Raw genomic sequence first — 15,689 nt, forward strand, 5'->3', positions numbered from 1 at the left:
ATGGAATCCCCTAGATAATAAGGAAGATTATGCAAGATCATAAACATAGATGTGGTTCTCAATTGTAGGTTCTAAAGGCATATTACTTTAAAAGACTACAGCAGTAAGAAATGATCACATGCTATTGCAAGGTGTGAAAGGCCTTTGCCCAGCCAATGAACTGATAGTATTTTCTGTAATATTAAGAATATCAACAGCCAGAGAGATGGCTCAATGGTCAAGAACACTTGTTTCTCTTGCGAAGGACATGGATTCTGTTCCCAGAACCCACACTGGGAGGCCCACAATCGCTTGTAACACCAGTTTCAGAAGAATCTGATGCTCTCTTTGAGGTACTGTGGGCGCTGCACGCAAATGGTGTACATATGGACAAGCAGGCACGTACACACACGGTAAGTAAGAAAGGAGGAGGGAGGGAGGCAGGCATGGTGGCACACTCCTTTAATCCTAGTGAGGCAGAGGCAGGAAGATCACTGTGAGTTTGAGGCCAGCCTGGTCTACATAGCGAGTTAGAGGTTAGTGGGTCCAGAGCTATATCGTGAGACCTTGTCTCAATAAATAAATAATTTAATACATATGTACATATCTTTATCTTTCTGTTTGCTTATGCGTTTTCCATGTTTTATAGCATATGATATTTCTTATGTTTTTAAAAGCTGGGCTCCATCTGCTTGTTTTAGGAGACAGGGTCTTGAAGTCCTAGGGTCAAGTGTTTTGTTTTGTTTTTTTTCCTGGTCTCAGTCTCCTGTGTTTGGGACTACATGTACATGGTTATTGTATCATATTGTAAAGACAAAAGCTTATTAAAGCAGAGATCATGAAGTGAATTTTAAAAACATTGAGGATTTCATACATGACATAAAACTATAAAAAGCAGCTAATGCATTTTTGCCAGTTATTCTTAGATAAGCATATTAAATCAACCTTTCAGAATGAAGCACACGAATCATGTTTACTGAGAAATGGAGGTGGGATTTATAAACTAGAGTAATTCATGTGAGCACTAGGATCATACAAACCACAGCTTTATTGCATTTGAAGGCTACTTAACCCAATTCATAACTTCATAAGTACACTAGTTCAGCATTATGCACCCACAGTCTGTCTTGGATGCAAGATGGGGGAACACTGCTTTCTAATGGTCAGTGTGTAAAGACAGGCAGCCACTAACCAAAAGGCTCTCATAGGTTAAAAGCAATTTTCAAAATAAATAAATCTCATTTATTTCTAATAAGGTATATTTTAAAAGCAACACTTAGCTCAAGAGCTAGGGAGATGGCTGAGTTGGTAAAATGCTTGTTATGTAAGCATGTGGAATTGAGTTCATATTCTTACCACCTACATAAAAATGGGGCATGGCGACATACACCAACAATGCCAGAGCCAGGGGGCAAAGGTAGGTGGATCTCTAGAGTTTGCTAGTCAGCAAACAACCAAAATAGCAAGCTCTAGGTTCAGTAAAAGAGCCTGTCTCAAAAAACTGAAATGGACAGCAATGGAGGAGGACATCTTTGACCTCCATGTGTGCACATTACTAGCATGTATATACATGCATGCACTACGATCACTACACCCCAACCACCCCCACCCACCCCACATAGCTTTTCAAGCTATAAAGATGTGAGACTGTTTTGTAACTTAATGAAGATGCCAGTTTTTAATTATAGTTATTTTCCCTGTTTTAACTTTAAAAAGCAAATAAGCAAAACAACAGGTATGAGAGGAGAGGAAGGAAAAGCCACAGAAGCTGCATATTCACAAACAAGAAAGCGGATGGTTGGTAGTACCTGTATTTTAGTTCAGAGAGAAGAGGGGGCCAAGAAAGCAGGAGCCAGCAGCCACCACTGAGGCCAGGCTATGTCTGGGCAGAAAGAGGGACTCGGCAGATCTGGCTCACACTCAGCCTCTTTCCTGCCTCAGTCTCCATCCACTGGACCATTCGGAACTGGAGCGCTTTACATGCTGGTGCTGACTGGGCTTTTAAAGGCAGTTGTTACAGCTGATCCCTACCCTCCCTAGGTTAGAGAATTTTTCTAAAGGTACCTCAAATTCTGGAAGCAACAAAGGTGTGGCAGGAAAGGAACTGGCACAGTGTTAACCTGGACTGACAAGGACAGTAAACAGTCAATCTCGCTACAAAATCAGAAACAAAAGGGAAAGAAACCACTTTAGAGACACAGAGGCAATGGTCACAGGTCCATGGAGTGATGACTGTTTCTTTTTAAATCCTTTGAATTGACCCTCTGGGCTCTTCCCAGTCATTCTCAAACTCAGGGCAAACATCAGACAAAGTCACGCTGGACTTGAGTGGGGGAAAACACTCCAAAAATACCATGGCAAGTCTGACTCACAGCTCCCAATAAAACAGGCCCCAAATATCTTTTATTCATTTAATAAGCTGGAAACTGGAATCCTCCACCATAAAGTGGTAATAGGAAAAGAACAGCTCTGTTCTAAAGACTAAAGGTAAACTTGTAAAGTGGTTCTTGATTTAACATATTAATGAAATTAATGAGGACAATGAAACAAAATACAATTATGGATTAGCAAAGAATATGTTCTTTGTTTATTGTCTGACTGTGTTAAAAAACAACCATATCACTTATAAATCATTAAAATAAAAATGCTCAATTAATCCTATTTTATATGTAAAGGCCTGACAGAACCGAGTCCCAGCACGAGACCTTTGCTTCACAAATCAAAGCAATAATGGTTTCAGAAGGCGTCACACTCTATGAGCAGACAATTGGGGAGATTTAGTAAATCCCACTTTATAGAGCAGAGACTAATCGGAAAACACAAGCCAGTCAAATGTTTCTTATGAACTGTTGACACTCTATCAATGCTGAATCAATTGGTGGCATTTACACTGAGTGACAGAAAAGAAATAAATATTTATATCACATAACCTATATCAATGAACCCAGGCAGAAGGCTATTTCTAAGCTGTCAATATTTGATTATCTTGAAGAATCATGTCTCTTTCTGTTAATGATTAATATGAATTCCTTATGAAATCTAAGTGGAGGCTAGTGGAAAGGCAAATCATTATTAATGCTTGAGAGCTTAAACCACTAAAATAAAACTACACTCAAGTGTTCAAGTATCGTTAAATGTGACTTACATCTTCCATATCAGATGGTGTCAGTGTTCAGCCCGGAGATCTACCGATGCCCACGCCATGTGTACTGCTTCACCGCAATGCAATCTCACCCTCAGTGAGCGGCTCCCCCAGCACAGAAGAATTAGGTGTTTTGAAAGCATACGGAGGAGTATTACTTGTCTCTCATTTTTTAGTTATTTATTTTTGAGAAAGAGTAAGCATAAGATTAGCTTATCTTTAAAAAAAAAAGAAAGAAAGGAAGAAAGAAAGAAACTGCCACACTGTCTACTGTGGGGTTAGCATATTCCCGAGAGAAAGCAATAAACAATACTTAAGTGTCAAAAACCATTGCAAGCCAATCTCCCACTGCAAAGACCCTCATATGTGACCCTACTACAATATCTGTGGGCTGTGATTTTTGTCAAAACATTATGGGAATTTCAGAATGACAGTGTGTGTGTGTGTGTGTGTGTGTGTGCGCACGCGTGTAGTAAAAAGTGTTTTTCATTTTGAAGACTGTATGACAGGCTATTTTCCATTGCCTAGGTTGAATAAATGTAGTTAAAACTTCTTAATTTATGTCTATTTTGAAATAAATTTTCCAGCTGAAGAACATGCATGACTTGTACATAAACTATAATTAATAACAAAAATGCAAGCATGCTGAGGATACATAAGTGGCCTGGGCGCAAGACTCTGGCTTGTGTTCATGCTGGTCCTGCACACACACCAGGCACAGGGCATCAGGTGCAGACCTTGCTCTAAACTAACCCTGGCAAAAATAGCAAGTAAATGCTATCTAACATTTGGAGACTGAGGGTATAGCACTAGCTTAGAATGTGAGAAGAGCCCTAGCATCGTCTGTCTCAGAATTTGAGACTACCGGGATTAGACACTCCTACACCACCAAGTCAGAGTCTCTCCTGCTGGACGTGGAACACTGAATGACTAGAGTCGTGCACACTGGCTGAGAGGCTGTGACAATCAGATCAATTCAATTTTTTGTAAGTATTCACAAAACTGTGTGCCAAACTTCCAGAAGTACTTCCACGCACGGCACGCACGCAATGTTACAGGTGTTATTAGAGACAAGCGTGAGGATCCAGCTTTGTCCTCTCGCCATGCTTCACTACAAGTCCTTGATGCATGAAATGCCAGCAAGGCTTGGGGAGGTCGGCGTGCGGAGGCACTGAATAAGCATCGGAGATAATTAAGACCTCAGCCTTCGAAACATGGACGGAAGTGAACAGCAGTTAAGAAAATCAATAAGAGTCTTTTATTTGCAGTGACACAGATGTCTCAGTCAATAGAGCCTAATAGGCAGGCTTGATCGCAACGGACAGGCGCTGCCTGCAAGGCTATCAAAGGGTTTGCGCTGTAACAAACATTAAAATGCATTTATGTTGCTATTGAGGAATTGCAGGCCCTGTAGGTAGCTTCATTTACCAGTGAATGTTTAAAAGCTCTATACTTTTTCTGAAGTGTTCATTTACTTGAGTGAAAATTAGTGAACAATAAATGGCCTGCAGGCCTGTTTGTCCTTCCTGGCCGGGTTAGGTCATTCAGTTTAAACTCAGATGGCCCATTGAAAAGGCAAACCAAGGTTCCCTGAAGCTCAGGGACTCATGTGCCACAGCCTGTCCAGCCTGGCTTCTGTCCCCACAAGTGCCAGTGTTGGCCTCTGGACAAAAGAGGAGCTAAGGCTGGAAAGTAACAGTCTTCCCCCTTTGTCCCCAAAGATAATGGAAGAAACAGTCACCTCAGAACACAGGGCCCTGTCAACAACCCACGGGTTGATGACTTGTTCAGAACTGATTAACTTTTTTAAGCTGAGATGGCAGTGGGGTGTGTGCACAGTGCCTCAATCTGCTGGGAGTGAAAGCCATTAGCTCAGGTTGAAAACCGCGCTGCAGATTGTTCTGCCAATCAAATTAAGCTGTGGCATTCATTTATGACAAGAAGAAACGTGCAGACTCTTCGTCACTTAGCACTAACTCTGGCACACTCTGGACAGCCACAGATTTGCTACTCTGAAGGCTAGCACGCGGCAATACTTACTTGGCCATTGGCCAGGATCTTCTTCAGTTCAGCAGAGGACTTCTTCAAGCTGAAAAGTAAAGACACCTTTAGCAGCAAAGCCACCAACAAATCTCAACACCACTGCAAACTCTAGACCAGGGCCCCGAGGGCGCGACTCAGGCGACAGAGTACTTGCCTCCCATGCACCAAGCCCTGGGGTTGATCTCAAAACCATGTAAACAGTGTGCTGGTGCACACCTACAATCCCAAGAAGCAAGAGAAGCAGTGGTTCATCCTCAGCTACACATGGAGTTTGAGTCCAGCCTAGGCTATATGAGAACTTGTCTAAATAACAAATAATAAAATAATAATAATAATAATAACACACAAACAAATGAATAAAACTTTTAAAAAAACATAGCACCTCTCCAACCACTATTCTCTTTGAAATGTAGAACTGACTGGCTCTGTCCCCAACTGCCCACACTATGCTCTCCTCAGATAAACTCCCCCTTCTGGTTTTTCCCAGTGTGGCTCTTCCTTGCCCCACACTCTCCCCTGAGAACACAGATCTCAGCTTGGTCTATTATGGCCCACTCCTCCTTGCTCCTGAACACCAAGTGCTAACTGTTCAAGAAATGGTGGTCAATCTTATTCTGTGGCAGATGTGGCGATAACATGGAAAGACATAAATATCTAAGTACATTAGGAAGCAAATGGGATCAGAACCTAATCTGAACCACAGACTTAATCTGAACCACACTGGCATTCTACCTGACATTTTTAATAAGTAAAACTGGAGTCGACCTCAGACTTCGAGCTGGGCCTTCAGCTGATAATCATTCTTTCTCAATGCTCCTTAAAATTCTGCTGGGTCCAACACAGACTACTCGGCCTCCGTTCTACTTTTTAAAAACTGTCTAAGATATGCCTTCACCTAAGGATTCTAGGCTAATAATGTCCTCCAATTGGCTAGGGGGATAGTCAGGAATTTTATAGACTGGAACAAACCAAACATACCAAAGAGTGAGCAGCTGCCTCAAAACCAGCCCAGTTACCAACATGGTCTGGCACTTCCATGTACAGGGTGCCGAGCAATGCCAGGCACTGTCGCAGGGCTATTGCATATCCTCCAGATTTAGTCCTCGGGAACTACACTCCTTTATGTATAGTTATTATCCCTGACTTACAGACAAAAGGCATGGCTCTTGTCCAAATTCTGATTATCACTTACACTTTCACACTCCTGTCTGAGAAATATTTCAATCTTTGTATTCCCACAAATGACTCTCAGTTTGGTAATTCTGGGTCTAGTAAGGTCACAAACAACCAAACAAAGGCTCCACCATGTCCTCTCCACAGACAGTCCATTACGTCATAAACTTAAATAACAACTTTCAATTCACGGCATTTACAAAATGCCTTTCATCCAAGAAACAAAATATGATTCCTTAACATAGCTTCATCGATCTTACACTGTCAGTGGATGGAGACATTCGTGTATTCATCCTAATATTACAGAAGGTGAAGGCTACACTGTTTGGAACGGTCTTGGCAGAGGGACTTGAATTCAGTCAGTTATGACCTAGGAAGACCATGTGGGTTGATAAGCTCAGTCTATCAAGTGCTCATTTACCTATGCCAAAGAACAGTTTATACTTTGAAAAGTAACAGAGGGAAGACTGATTCCACTTCACGCCAGTGTCTAGATGTGGGGATCTAGTTTTAACAAGGGAGGAGGAATAGCACTCAGAAATCGAGTATATGTTTAGGATGTGCAAGGTCAAGTCTTAGGACGAAAAACAAAAAGTTTCATCCAGTAAATCTGTTTAGATACTGCTTATTCAGCATCTCATTTCTGTTTGTAAGAACTTGAGCTACCAAAACTCCTTTTTAAATGTTTTAAAACTTAAGTGCACATAATTGTAACCTGGCTATAACACCTGAGGAAAGACACTGAGATATCCAAAGTGTAAAAGAATAAAAAGGCAGGAGAGGTGGCTCAGGGGTTAAGAGCACAGATTAAGTGAGAAGAACTGAGGCTGAGGGAGAAGTAAAAGTGGACATGAGTATACACAGCCACCCACCCACTCATCCCAGCAAGCACTCACGTGCCATGCCTCAGACCAGGGCTTGCAGTGGGTACATTGTAGTCACTGCCCTCCTAGAGCACCGAAGCTACGGGGAACCAAGATGATGGCGCTCCAATGTGCTCATCGCTATAGTCAAAAGAAGCATGGGTGAGGGGGGGCACAGGGGTCAACAGAGAGAGTCTGCTATCACTTTGCAGGTGGGTGATGATGGGGTCCACACAGGGCACCTGCTATAGCTTGGGAGGTGGGGGGGGGGCACAGAGGTTCACACAGGGCACCTACTATAGCTCAATGAGTAGGTGGTGATCAAGAATAGGCTGAAGTTCACAGAGCACCTGTATGCAAACAATACCCCTCAAGACCCATGGAGGTCTTGCTTCATCCTGAAGTAGGAAATGGTGGCTCATAATTGTGCCTTAGGGTTACATTTTGGAGTTGGTTTATGTATAAGGAACTCAGTCCTTAGGGTGTCAATGTTGAGGGTGTGGATCTTAAAAAGATTCTAGTGGGAGATGCATATATCAGTTGGAGGTGTGACCTTAAAAGTGATTGTGGAACCCAGGCTCACTCTCTCTGGTTCCCTGCATCAGTCACTTTGAATGAGGAGAGACAGTCACAAGGAGTCACCACTAAGACCTGTTCTGGGTCATTGGGCTTTCAATGCCCCAAACTGTCAGTTAAGTAAACTTTTTCTCTCAACACAATAGACTATCTTGGGTATTACATTATAGTGAAGAAAAGGTGACTAATACAATTAGGCTGTCCCAGCTAAGGTAGAGCAGACCTACAGGGACAGTGGAGATTTTCCCGGAGCTGAAAGAGGCAGGTGCAGAGCTCCTAGGAAGGTGCAGGCTGCTGGAAGGATGTGATGTGGGAGAGAAGATGGCAGGAAGAGCTCGCTTGAAAGAGGGAACAGTCGTGTTCTGGGGGCAAAACTCCATCTTTCCAAGTGGGTGTCGAAGGGCACCAAATCCCAGCTCAGAAAGAGCCTCTTAAGATGTACCTGAACAACAACAAAGGGGCAGCCTTGGCCCAGGAAGTACATCTCTAGCCCAGATGCTGGGAAGAGACTGGGTGTCCATTAGACAAAGAACAGGAGTCAAGCATCAGAGGAGAGCAGGCTAAGACTGGTGCTTCCCCTCCTCCCCACCGGCAAATCATCTAAGAGCACTGGGTGGCTTCCCCTCTCTGGCTCTGTAAAGAAAGGTAAAGCCCCTGGACCTTCCAGGCCCCACATGACCGGACTCCTGTCTCCATCCTTGCTTCCCACCTCTTGTGTTACTCTCCCAACTTCCCACACCCGGCACCTCCCTCATGTTCCAGCCAACCAGCCCACTTACACAGGCCAGATCTTTCCCCTCAGGGCCTTGTCGTAGGCACATCCCTCTAGCTGAAATGTCTTTATTGTGATGTAACTTGGTCCTCCTTGTGCATCAGGTCTAGGTGGAAACATCCCTCTCCCCAAGGAGCCAGTTCTGAGTACTCAGTTTAAACAGAAACATACTCCTGTCTAGTGTTTCCCTCCGTATGCATCTGCTTCCCTCAGACAGTACTGCCGCATCGTGCTCCTAGGACAGAAGCTAAGGAGTAAGAGGCACTTCATAAATACCTGCTGATTAGTCATCAACCCGGGGCATAGAACACAGCCAATGTAGGGTAACATATTAAAAACACCCGTAGGACTTCTTCAATTAACATTCTTCCCATGATAGGAATCACTATCCTTGCCGTCTAGGAGGCTGCCGTATCCCCAAGTGAAGATGCCAGGATGAAACCGTACATAACCGGGTGGTGAAGTTTTGTCCAATCCAAGAATAACAATACTTCATAAGAGACGTGACAGCTTTTACCCCAAGCTAATCCTCACTTGTGACTGAAATGACTGGAACACTGGAAGTAACACTGCTTCTATGTTTTGAAATCTTTTCAATTCCATCTGGCTTATTATGCCATAGGGAAGTGTGATCTAAAACACCAGGGGAAAACCGTGTCCTTCCCCAGGCTAACGTGGTGCCTGTGTGCGTACCAGCTTTTCTGGAATCAGTGGTACCAGTGAATTGTTCTACCTTCCTAGAGCTGGGTGAACACGCAGGCCTCTACCCACAGGCCTCCACTCTGCAGGGCCATGACTCACATGTCCAGGCAACACGAGACTGAATGCAAAGCAGTGTCAACATCAGCTCCATGAGACCAGGCAGATGGCACGCTGGTGACTAGCTAGACAACTGCACTGTGGCATGGAGCCAACTGTTAGAGGCAACACCCTTTTAGAACCCCATGTCCTCAGCTGGAAGGTTAGTAGGGAGATACTGACACCAACCAGGATAGCAGTTTTGCTGGGGGAGGGGACACGGACCTAGTGGAGACAGTGCGGTGTACACACCAGTAGTAATCCTAGCGCTTGGGGGAGGGGGAGAAGGCAAAGGGATTGCCACATGTTTGAGGTCTAGCTGGGCTACACAGCAAGACTCTCAAAAATTAAAGAAATATAAGTTAGAGAGATGGATCAGTGGTTAGGAGTACTTGCTGCTCTTGCAGAGAACCCAGGTTTGGTTCCCAGCACCGAGGCAGAGGCTCACAACCATCTGTAACTCTAGGGGCTCCAACCACCTCTTCTGGCCTCAGTGGGCGCATGCACACAAGGGTTACATACATATTCATACATGCAAGCAAACACTCAAAATGAAAAATAAAATGATTAAATTTTTAAAGAAAATAAAGAAGAGGGCAGGATCACAGGCACAGAGGGTCTCTCTGTGGCTTCAATAATTAAGATGCAAATCCTTCTACAGATGTTCCCACCGTGAGGAGAGTGGCTGACAAGGAACTCTCATCACAGCCTGCCAGGCAAGCTCGACTTACAGCCTCCAAAACGGTAAGCCAGAGTCAAATCAGAAACCCCCAGCCAAAGCCCCAAGACTGTGGGTAAGTGAGGACAGAAAGGACTGAAGGGAAAGCAGAAGCCCAAACCACTCCTTAGCCCATAAAAGGCTGTGCACACACTGACTGAAACCAGAGGCCAGGAGCTCCAGTGCAGATGGAAGAAGGGTCCCTCGGTTCTGTCAGCTTTTCAGTTGCCACTGTGACTCTGCCATCCCGAGCAACCACCTTCCAGCATCATCCCCAGTGAGGAACCTGAGGTTACTAGTAGACTAACTGGCCACATGGACAAAATGTCCCAAGTTACCCCTCTGACCTGAGTACCGCCACAGTGTGGCAGCTAAGAAGAAAACTTTGAAAGGCTTAAGATCTGTCCCAGGGTGGGGTGATGCTACCATGAAATTAACAAAAATAATCTTCCTATTACAGTAGCTTTAATCTTCTGGACAACCAAAGATGCCATTAATGAGCAGACTGCCGGTCAAGTTAAATGTCACCATTTGACTCTGTCCCTGACTCTGTCTGGTGAAGATGCCAGCAGATAATAACACTGTCAAAGGTGGACAGGCAAATAAGACTTGGTAAGTATCACACAGCTTGTAACTGTACCAAGACTTGAAACAGGCATAGAACAGTCTATACAATTTGGAAACTTAGGGAAAATTACTCTAGAACAAAGTTAACGACGTAACATGTTGATTCCACCTTTTGTATCTTCATTCATTCATTCACTCATTCATTCACTGTGCATGGGGCTGTGTGGTAAAGATGTGTGTTTGTGTGGGTGTGTGGAAGCCAGAGGTTCACATAAGATACCATCCCCAATGGCTCACAATCTTGTGTTTTGTGATAGGGTCTCTTATTGAACCTGAAGCTCACGGACTCAGCTAGGGTGGCTGGCCAATGAGCTCCCGAGAGCTGCCTGTTTCCACCTCCCAGAACTGGAGTCACAGATGTGTGCTGCCACATCTGGATTTTACACGAGGGCTGGGGATCAGGCCCTCACACTTCCCTGGCAGGCACTTTGCCCACTGGCCATTTCACCTGCCTCTATTTCAGCTTTCTATGTTAAGTCTTTTTTCCCCTCAGCCAGTATGCAGCAAGGGCTATCTGGCTAGTTCACTTTTCTCTATAGCCACCTACACCTTTTACCTTACAGAACAGCCATGCGATGACCAAGCCATTCCTGCCCCCACCTGGAGAGGGGAGTGCAGCAGGGCACACTTCCCTTGTTTGTCCTCACCTATTGCTTGGAAGGGAATCTGAGACCACAGGGCTGGCATGTTGAGATGGTCCAGCCCGCGTATTCACCTATAAGAAAAGAGAGAAGTTTGATCAGCCTTGTGTTCTGAGGACACAGTTCTAATTAACCTATAATTCACCACACAATGTCTCATCTCACTATGAAGGTTAATTAGCTGTTGCTAGACAGACCCACGGTTGGAATGTATTCAGTATATAGGTTACACAACTGTACAATCCATATATTACATAATCCCTATCCCTGGCATTATTCAAATACTTAAATAGTGCTGAAAGAAAGAGAAACCGAGGGGTGAAAACCTCAGCTTGCTATTCAGAACAATAGAAAAGCGGGATGCCCATGAAGGCGCGTTAAGCTTGTGTCTGGGGGTTAGTAGGAAACCTCAGGATGCCACCCCCTTCCAGCTCTACAACCGCTTCTCATTCACTAGAAAATGAGGTTCAAGTAATTAATTATAAAACACTTGAGCCTAATAAAATAGCCAGCTTTTCTTTCAGACGTGAAGCCTTGAGCAGAAATCCAGAATTTAAAACACGCAGAACAATGAAAAGGCATTAACTAGATATGTGTTTCAGACATAAATATGTCGAGAGGAGAGGGAAGGCACCCTGTGTGCAATATGCTATGTGCTTAATTAATCACCAAAATGAAGTCCACGCTCTCACTCATATGAATCTTTGTAGAGAACAGACCCCAGGATCTCCTGGAGAAACTGACCAACAAAACGATTCCAAAAATTCAAAAATACAGCACCAAAGGCCCAGGATTCAAGTACATACACAGCATAAACAAATACAGATGCTGCCTTCCACCCCCACCACTCAAAAAAAAAAAAAAGAGAGAAAAAAAAGATTGCTTGTCAGAGCTTGAGAAAGTGCAGTTTTATTTGACATTTCAATAAGTGGAACACAGCATTACAAATCCATCTAACTTTACTGAAACAATTATTGAAATTCGTACCTTCAGGCCATGTATGTTCCGTTCCCCAGGAGGCTTGCAGGCTGAAACAGTAATTGACTAAATTGTAGAACACATCAGGGCCATTTACAAATTTGCTCAAAATGAATCGTTTAAAAAGAAATGAGGGTGACACCAAAATTAGCAGAGAGAAATGATTGAGAAGTGGCCCCCAAGACCCAAGGTGGGAATTATGAACCGGGCTCTTAACTTGCAGGCGTGAGCGTTTATAAATGCAGAGCTTTCTGACTCCACTTCATATGAATTCCAATTTCTGCTTAAAACATAGCAAAGCCATGCTAGCCGAGCTAAAATGATGAGACTCCTCCCATGGCTCAGGTTTCTGCAGTCTTCCCTCACTCTACCGAACTGCATGAGGCAGTCAAAGGATGTGCAAAACAGCAGGTCTCTGCTTTTGTTGCTTTGAAGGCATGGAGGGGTAGGGAAAGGGTCCTTGAATCCAAAAAGATTGCTATGGACTCCAAGATGGGATATGCAAGTCTGAGGGTATTCAAATTTTGTGTAGCCACAAGCAATCAGATTTATTAAAACACAGATATACAGTTTAATGAGGTTTCTTGATATCTGCTCCTATTTAGCTCTGAAGATAACGAGGGGCCAGGAAAAACAACAGCGCTTTCCCAGCACCACCCTGGGCTAGAAGTGAGACATTTCTAACGCCCGCAGATGGTTCTTCATCCCGTTAAAACACAGGGCTTTCTAGCCATGTTACAGACTGATTCTATTCAAACACCACAGGGTGGAAAGGGCTGTCGGTTCTGACTGATTTTTTAGGGAAGAGCAAACATGATTTTTTTTTCTTTCTCTATTTCTAACAGAAATTGAGCTGCTTAAGAAGATGCACATGATAGTTACAAGGTGTGGGTGAGTTTCACTTGAGGACCTCAAGTAAATTTGAATTTATTATGTTATTAGGGCTGGAGAGATGGCTCAATGGTTAAGTGCACTGACTGCTCTTCCAGAGGACCTAGGTTCAATTCCCAGCACTCACATGGTCACTCACAACCATTTCTAACCCGAAAGGTTCCAAGGTGTCCAACACCTCTCTGACCTTCTCCAATTCCCATACACTCATGGGCAGGTACACACTCAGGTACACAAATACACACAAAATGAAGTAAATAAACATAGTTCTAAAAGTGAATTTATTAGGATATCCAAAAATATTATCCCCAAAATATATCTAAACATGAATAAATGTTTTCATTTTTTCTCTAAGTACATAAGATTTTTTGTTTTGTTTTGTTTTGTTTTTTGTTTTTCGAGACAGGGTTTCTCTGTGGTTTTTTGGAGCCTGTCCTGGAACTAGCTCTTGTAGACCAGGCTAGTCTCGAACTCACAGAGATCCGCCTGCCTCTGCCTCCCGAGTGCTGGGATTAAAGGTGTGCGCCACCACCGCCCGCATACTTAATACATTAAGACTCCAAATCTCTCTTTAATATGCAAAATAACTCTTTGAACAAAATAACAGCTGCATACATCTGGTTCCCAGCCCTTGAAGGACCCTCAGTACTCCCTCAAACCTTTGTCACTAGAAATCTAAACAGCCATGGTGCATTCAAGACTCCAGCAACCTCATACATCCTGAAGTTAAAAAGGCAGTTACTATGACAGTTGCCAATTTTCATACTTATTAATATTTAACACAGCTCTGAGCCGCAGGGAAGACTTGGCCATGAACTAGGAGTGGAACACTATTCAAGAAAAGTGACAGCAGGAATGAGGAGACTCTGTGACTAGAGTAGAAACATTGTCTTCTGTCCCGCCAACTTGCTCAGCCTAAAAATTCTTTTTAACATGGGGCCTAGCCACAGACCCTCTCAGGCTTGAGACCCTCTGACCAGCCAGGTAGACCCAGGGAGCCTCCTGCCACGCCCACGTTCTAATTGTACATTGTCTTAGGATGCACCCCTGTGTTGCTATGATAAACACCACGGCCAAAAGCCGTGGGGAGGAAAGAGCGTATTTTAGCTTACAGGTTACAGTCCATCATCAAAAGAAGCCAAGGCAGAGAGACCTGGAGGAGCCAACACAGAAGTCGTGAAGAGCTGTTAACTAACTTGTTTCTAGACTCACACACAGATATATACCTTTCTTATACAACCCAGGAGAGTCTACCAAGGGCTAGCACTGCAGACAGTGGTCTAGGTCCTCCTTCATCGATTAGAAATCAGGAAAATGCCCAAAGACATGCCAGTCTAATGAAGATATTTCTTCCACTGACGTTCCCTCTTCCCGGGAATCTCTAGCTTGTGCCACGCTGACGAGATGTAACCAGAGAAAACAGACATTTCATCACCCCATCATCTGCATCCACACTGAGGGAGTCAATAGCAAAAAACAAGACAACAAAAGAGCCCAAAAGACCCAAATCACAGCAGAGAGAAGAACCGCAGAAAGGGGGAAGAAGTCACATTTTGGAATCCTCAGCATGCCTTGGTGAGACTACAGTTAACGTGCTTTAAGCCTCAAAGGTGTTGTGTGGGCGCTGCAGCGATACCAGCAGCTCCTAGCTTTGTCTTCGCAGCATCTTCTTCCTCCCACTCTTACATGACACCCTCCAAAGTCCCTCACACACCTCACTGGTCCCTGAAGTTAGATGCCTTTCCCCAGAAACAAACTGTAATCTAAACCAACTTCTCACTCAGAATACACTGAACACTTAGGAACTGTGGACTCTCTGGTCCTCACCCCTCTGAGCTTCAACAGTCCACACAATGGAAGCAGTAAACCCTAACTGTAAACCTGTTGGGAGAGCAGAAAGGAGAGCAGAGGTCTCAGAATGGCCGCCACCAAGGAGGCTCTGTGTGGGAACAGTAAGATAGATACCTTTCTTAAACAACCCAGGAGAGTCTACCTAGACAGTGGTCTAGTGTCCCAAGACTGCCCATACAATAGAAGGCAACTAAACTAAAAAGATTCCCCATGGAGAGAAGGAAACAGTTTGCTGAGGAGAAAAGCCCTCGGCACGACGACCAGGTGCTTGGGGATCTGTACCCGGCTTTGCCATAACAGAGCTCACAAGCAACTCATAGAGATTTTCAGCCTTTTTAGAGGAAACAATTTCTAAATTTGCCCTAATTCTGCAGCCACTGAGAACACCAGGAAATAATCTGAGTCGTCATCAGGGGCCATCCACAAAGAAACAGCGGTCTCCCTCTGCCTGTTCAGTAAGCACCACAAACCCGATTAATCAGTCTCCTTCTGATGACCAATGAGCTTGAGAAGCACAGTTTATCCTCTCTCTTAGCCCTTCATTAAGTTCTTACTAATAGTGAAATAAGCCCCCTGGTTCCACTGCCCACACACACGCCCAAAGAGGAATATTGCGCTTGAACCCGGATCTCCTCCC

At 44.1% G+C, this 15,689-nt stretch overlaps 1 protein-coding gene across 3 annotated transcripts in view; it reads right to left on the minus strand.

Annotated features, from left to right (window-relative positions):
- The window catches only part of Map2k5 (mitogen-activated protein kinase kinase 5), a 231,009-nt gene that overhangs the window by 177,673 nt on the left and 37,647 nt on the right, over positions 1-15,689 (minus strand). For all 3 annotated transcript variants that reach the window (XM_057767296.1, XM_057767295.1, XM_057767297.1), the window contains 3 exons: positions 12,320-12,360; positions 11,339-11,406; positions 5,162-5,210 (listed from right to left, as the gene is read on the minus strand). In XM_057767296.1, the coding sequence (XP_057623279.1) occupies positions 5,162-5,210; positions 11,339-11,406; positions 12,320-12,360 (158 nt within the window). The remainder of the gene's footprint in view (positions 1-5,161; positions 5,211-11,338; positions 11,407-12,319; positions 12,361-15,689) is intronic.

This window comes from Chionomys nivalis, chromosome 4, assembly GCF_950005125.1.
Source record: "Chionomys nivalis chromosome 4, mChiNiv1.1, whole genome shotgun sequence".
Classification (NCBI taxonomy): Eukaryota; Metazoa; Chordata; class Mammalia; order Rodentia; family Cricetidae; genus Chionomys; species Chionomys nivalis.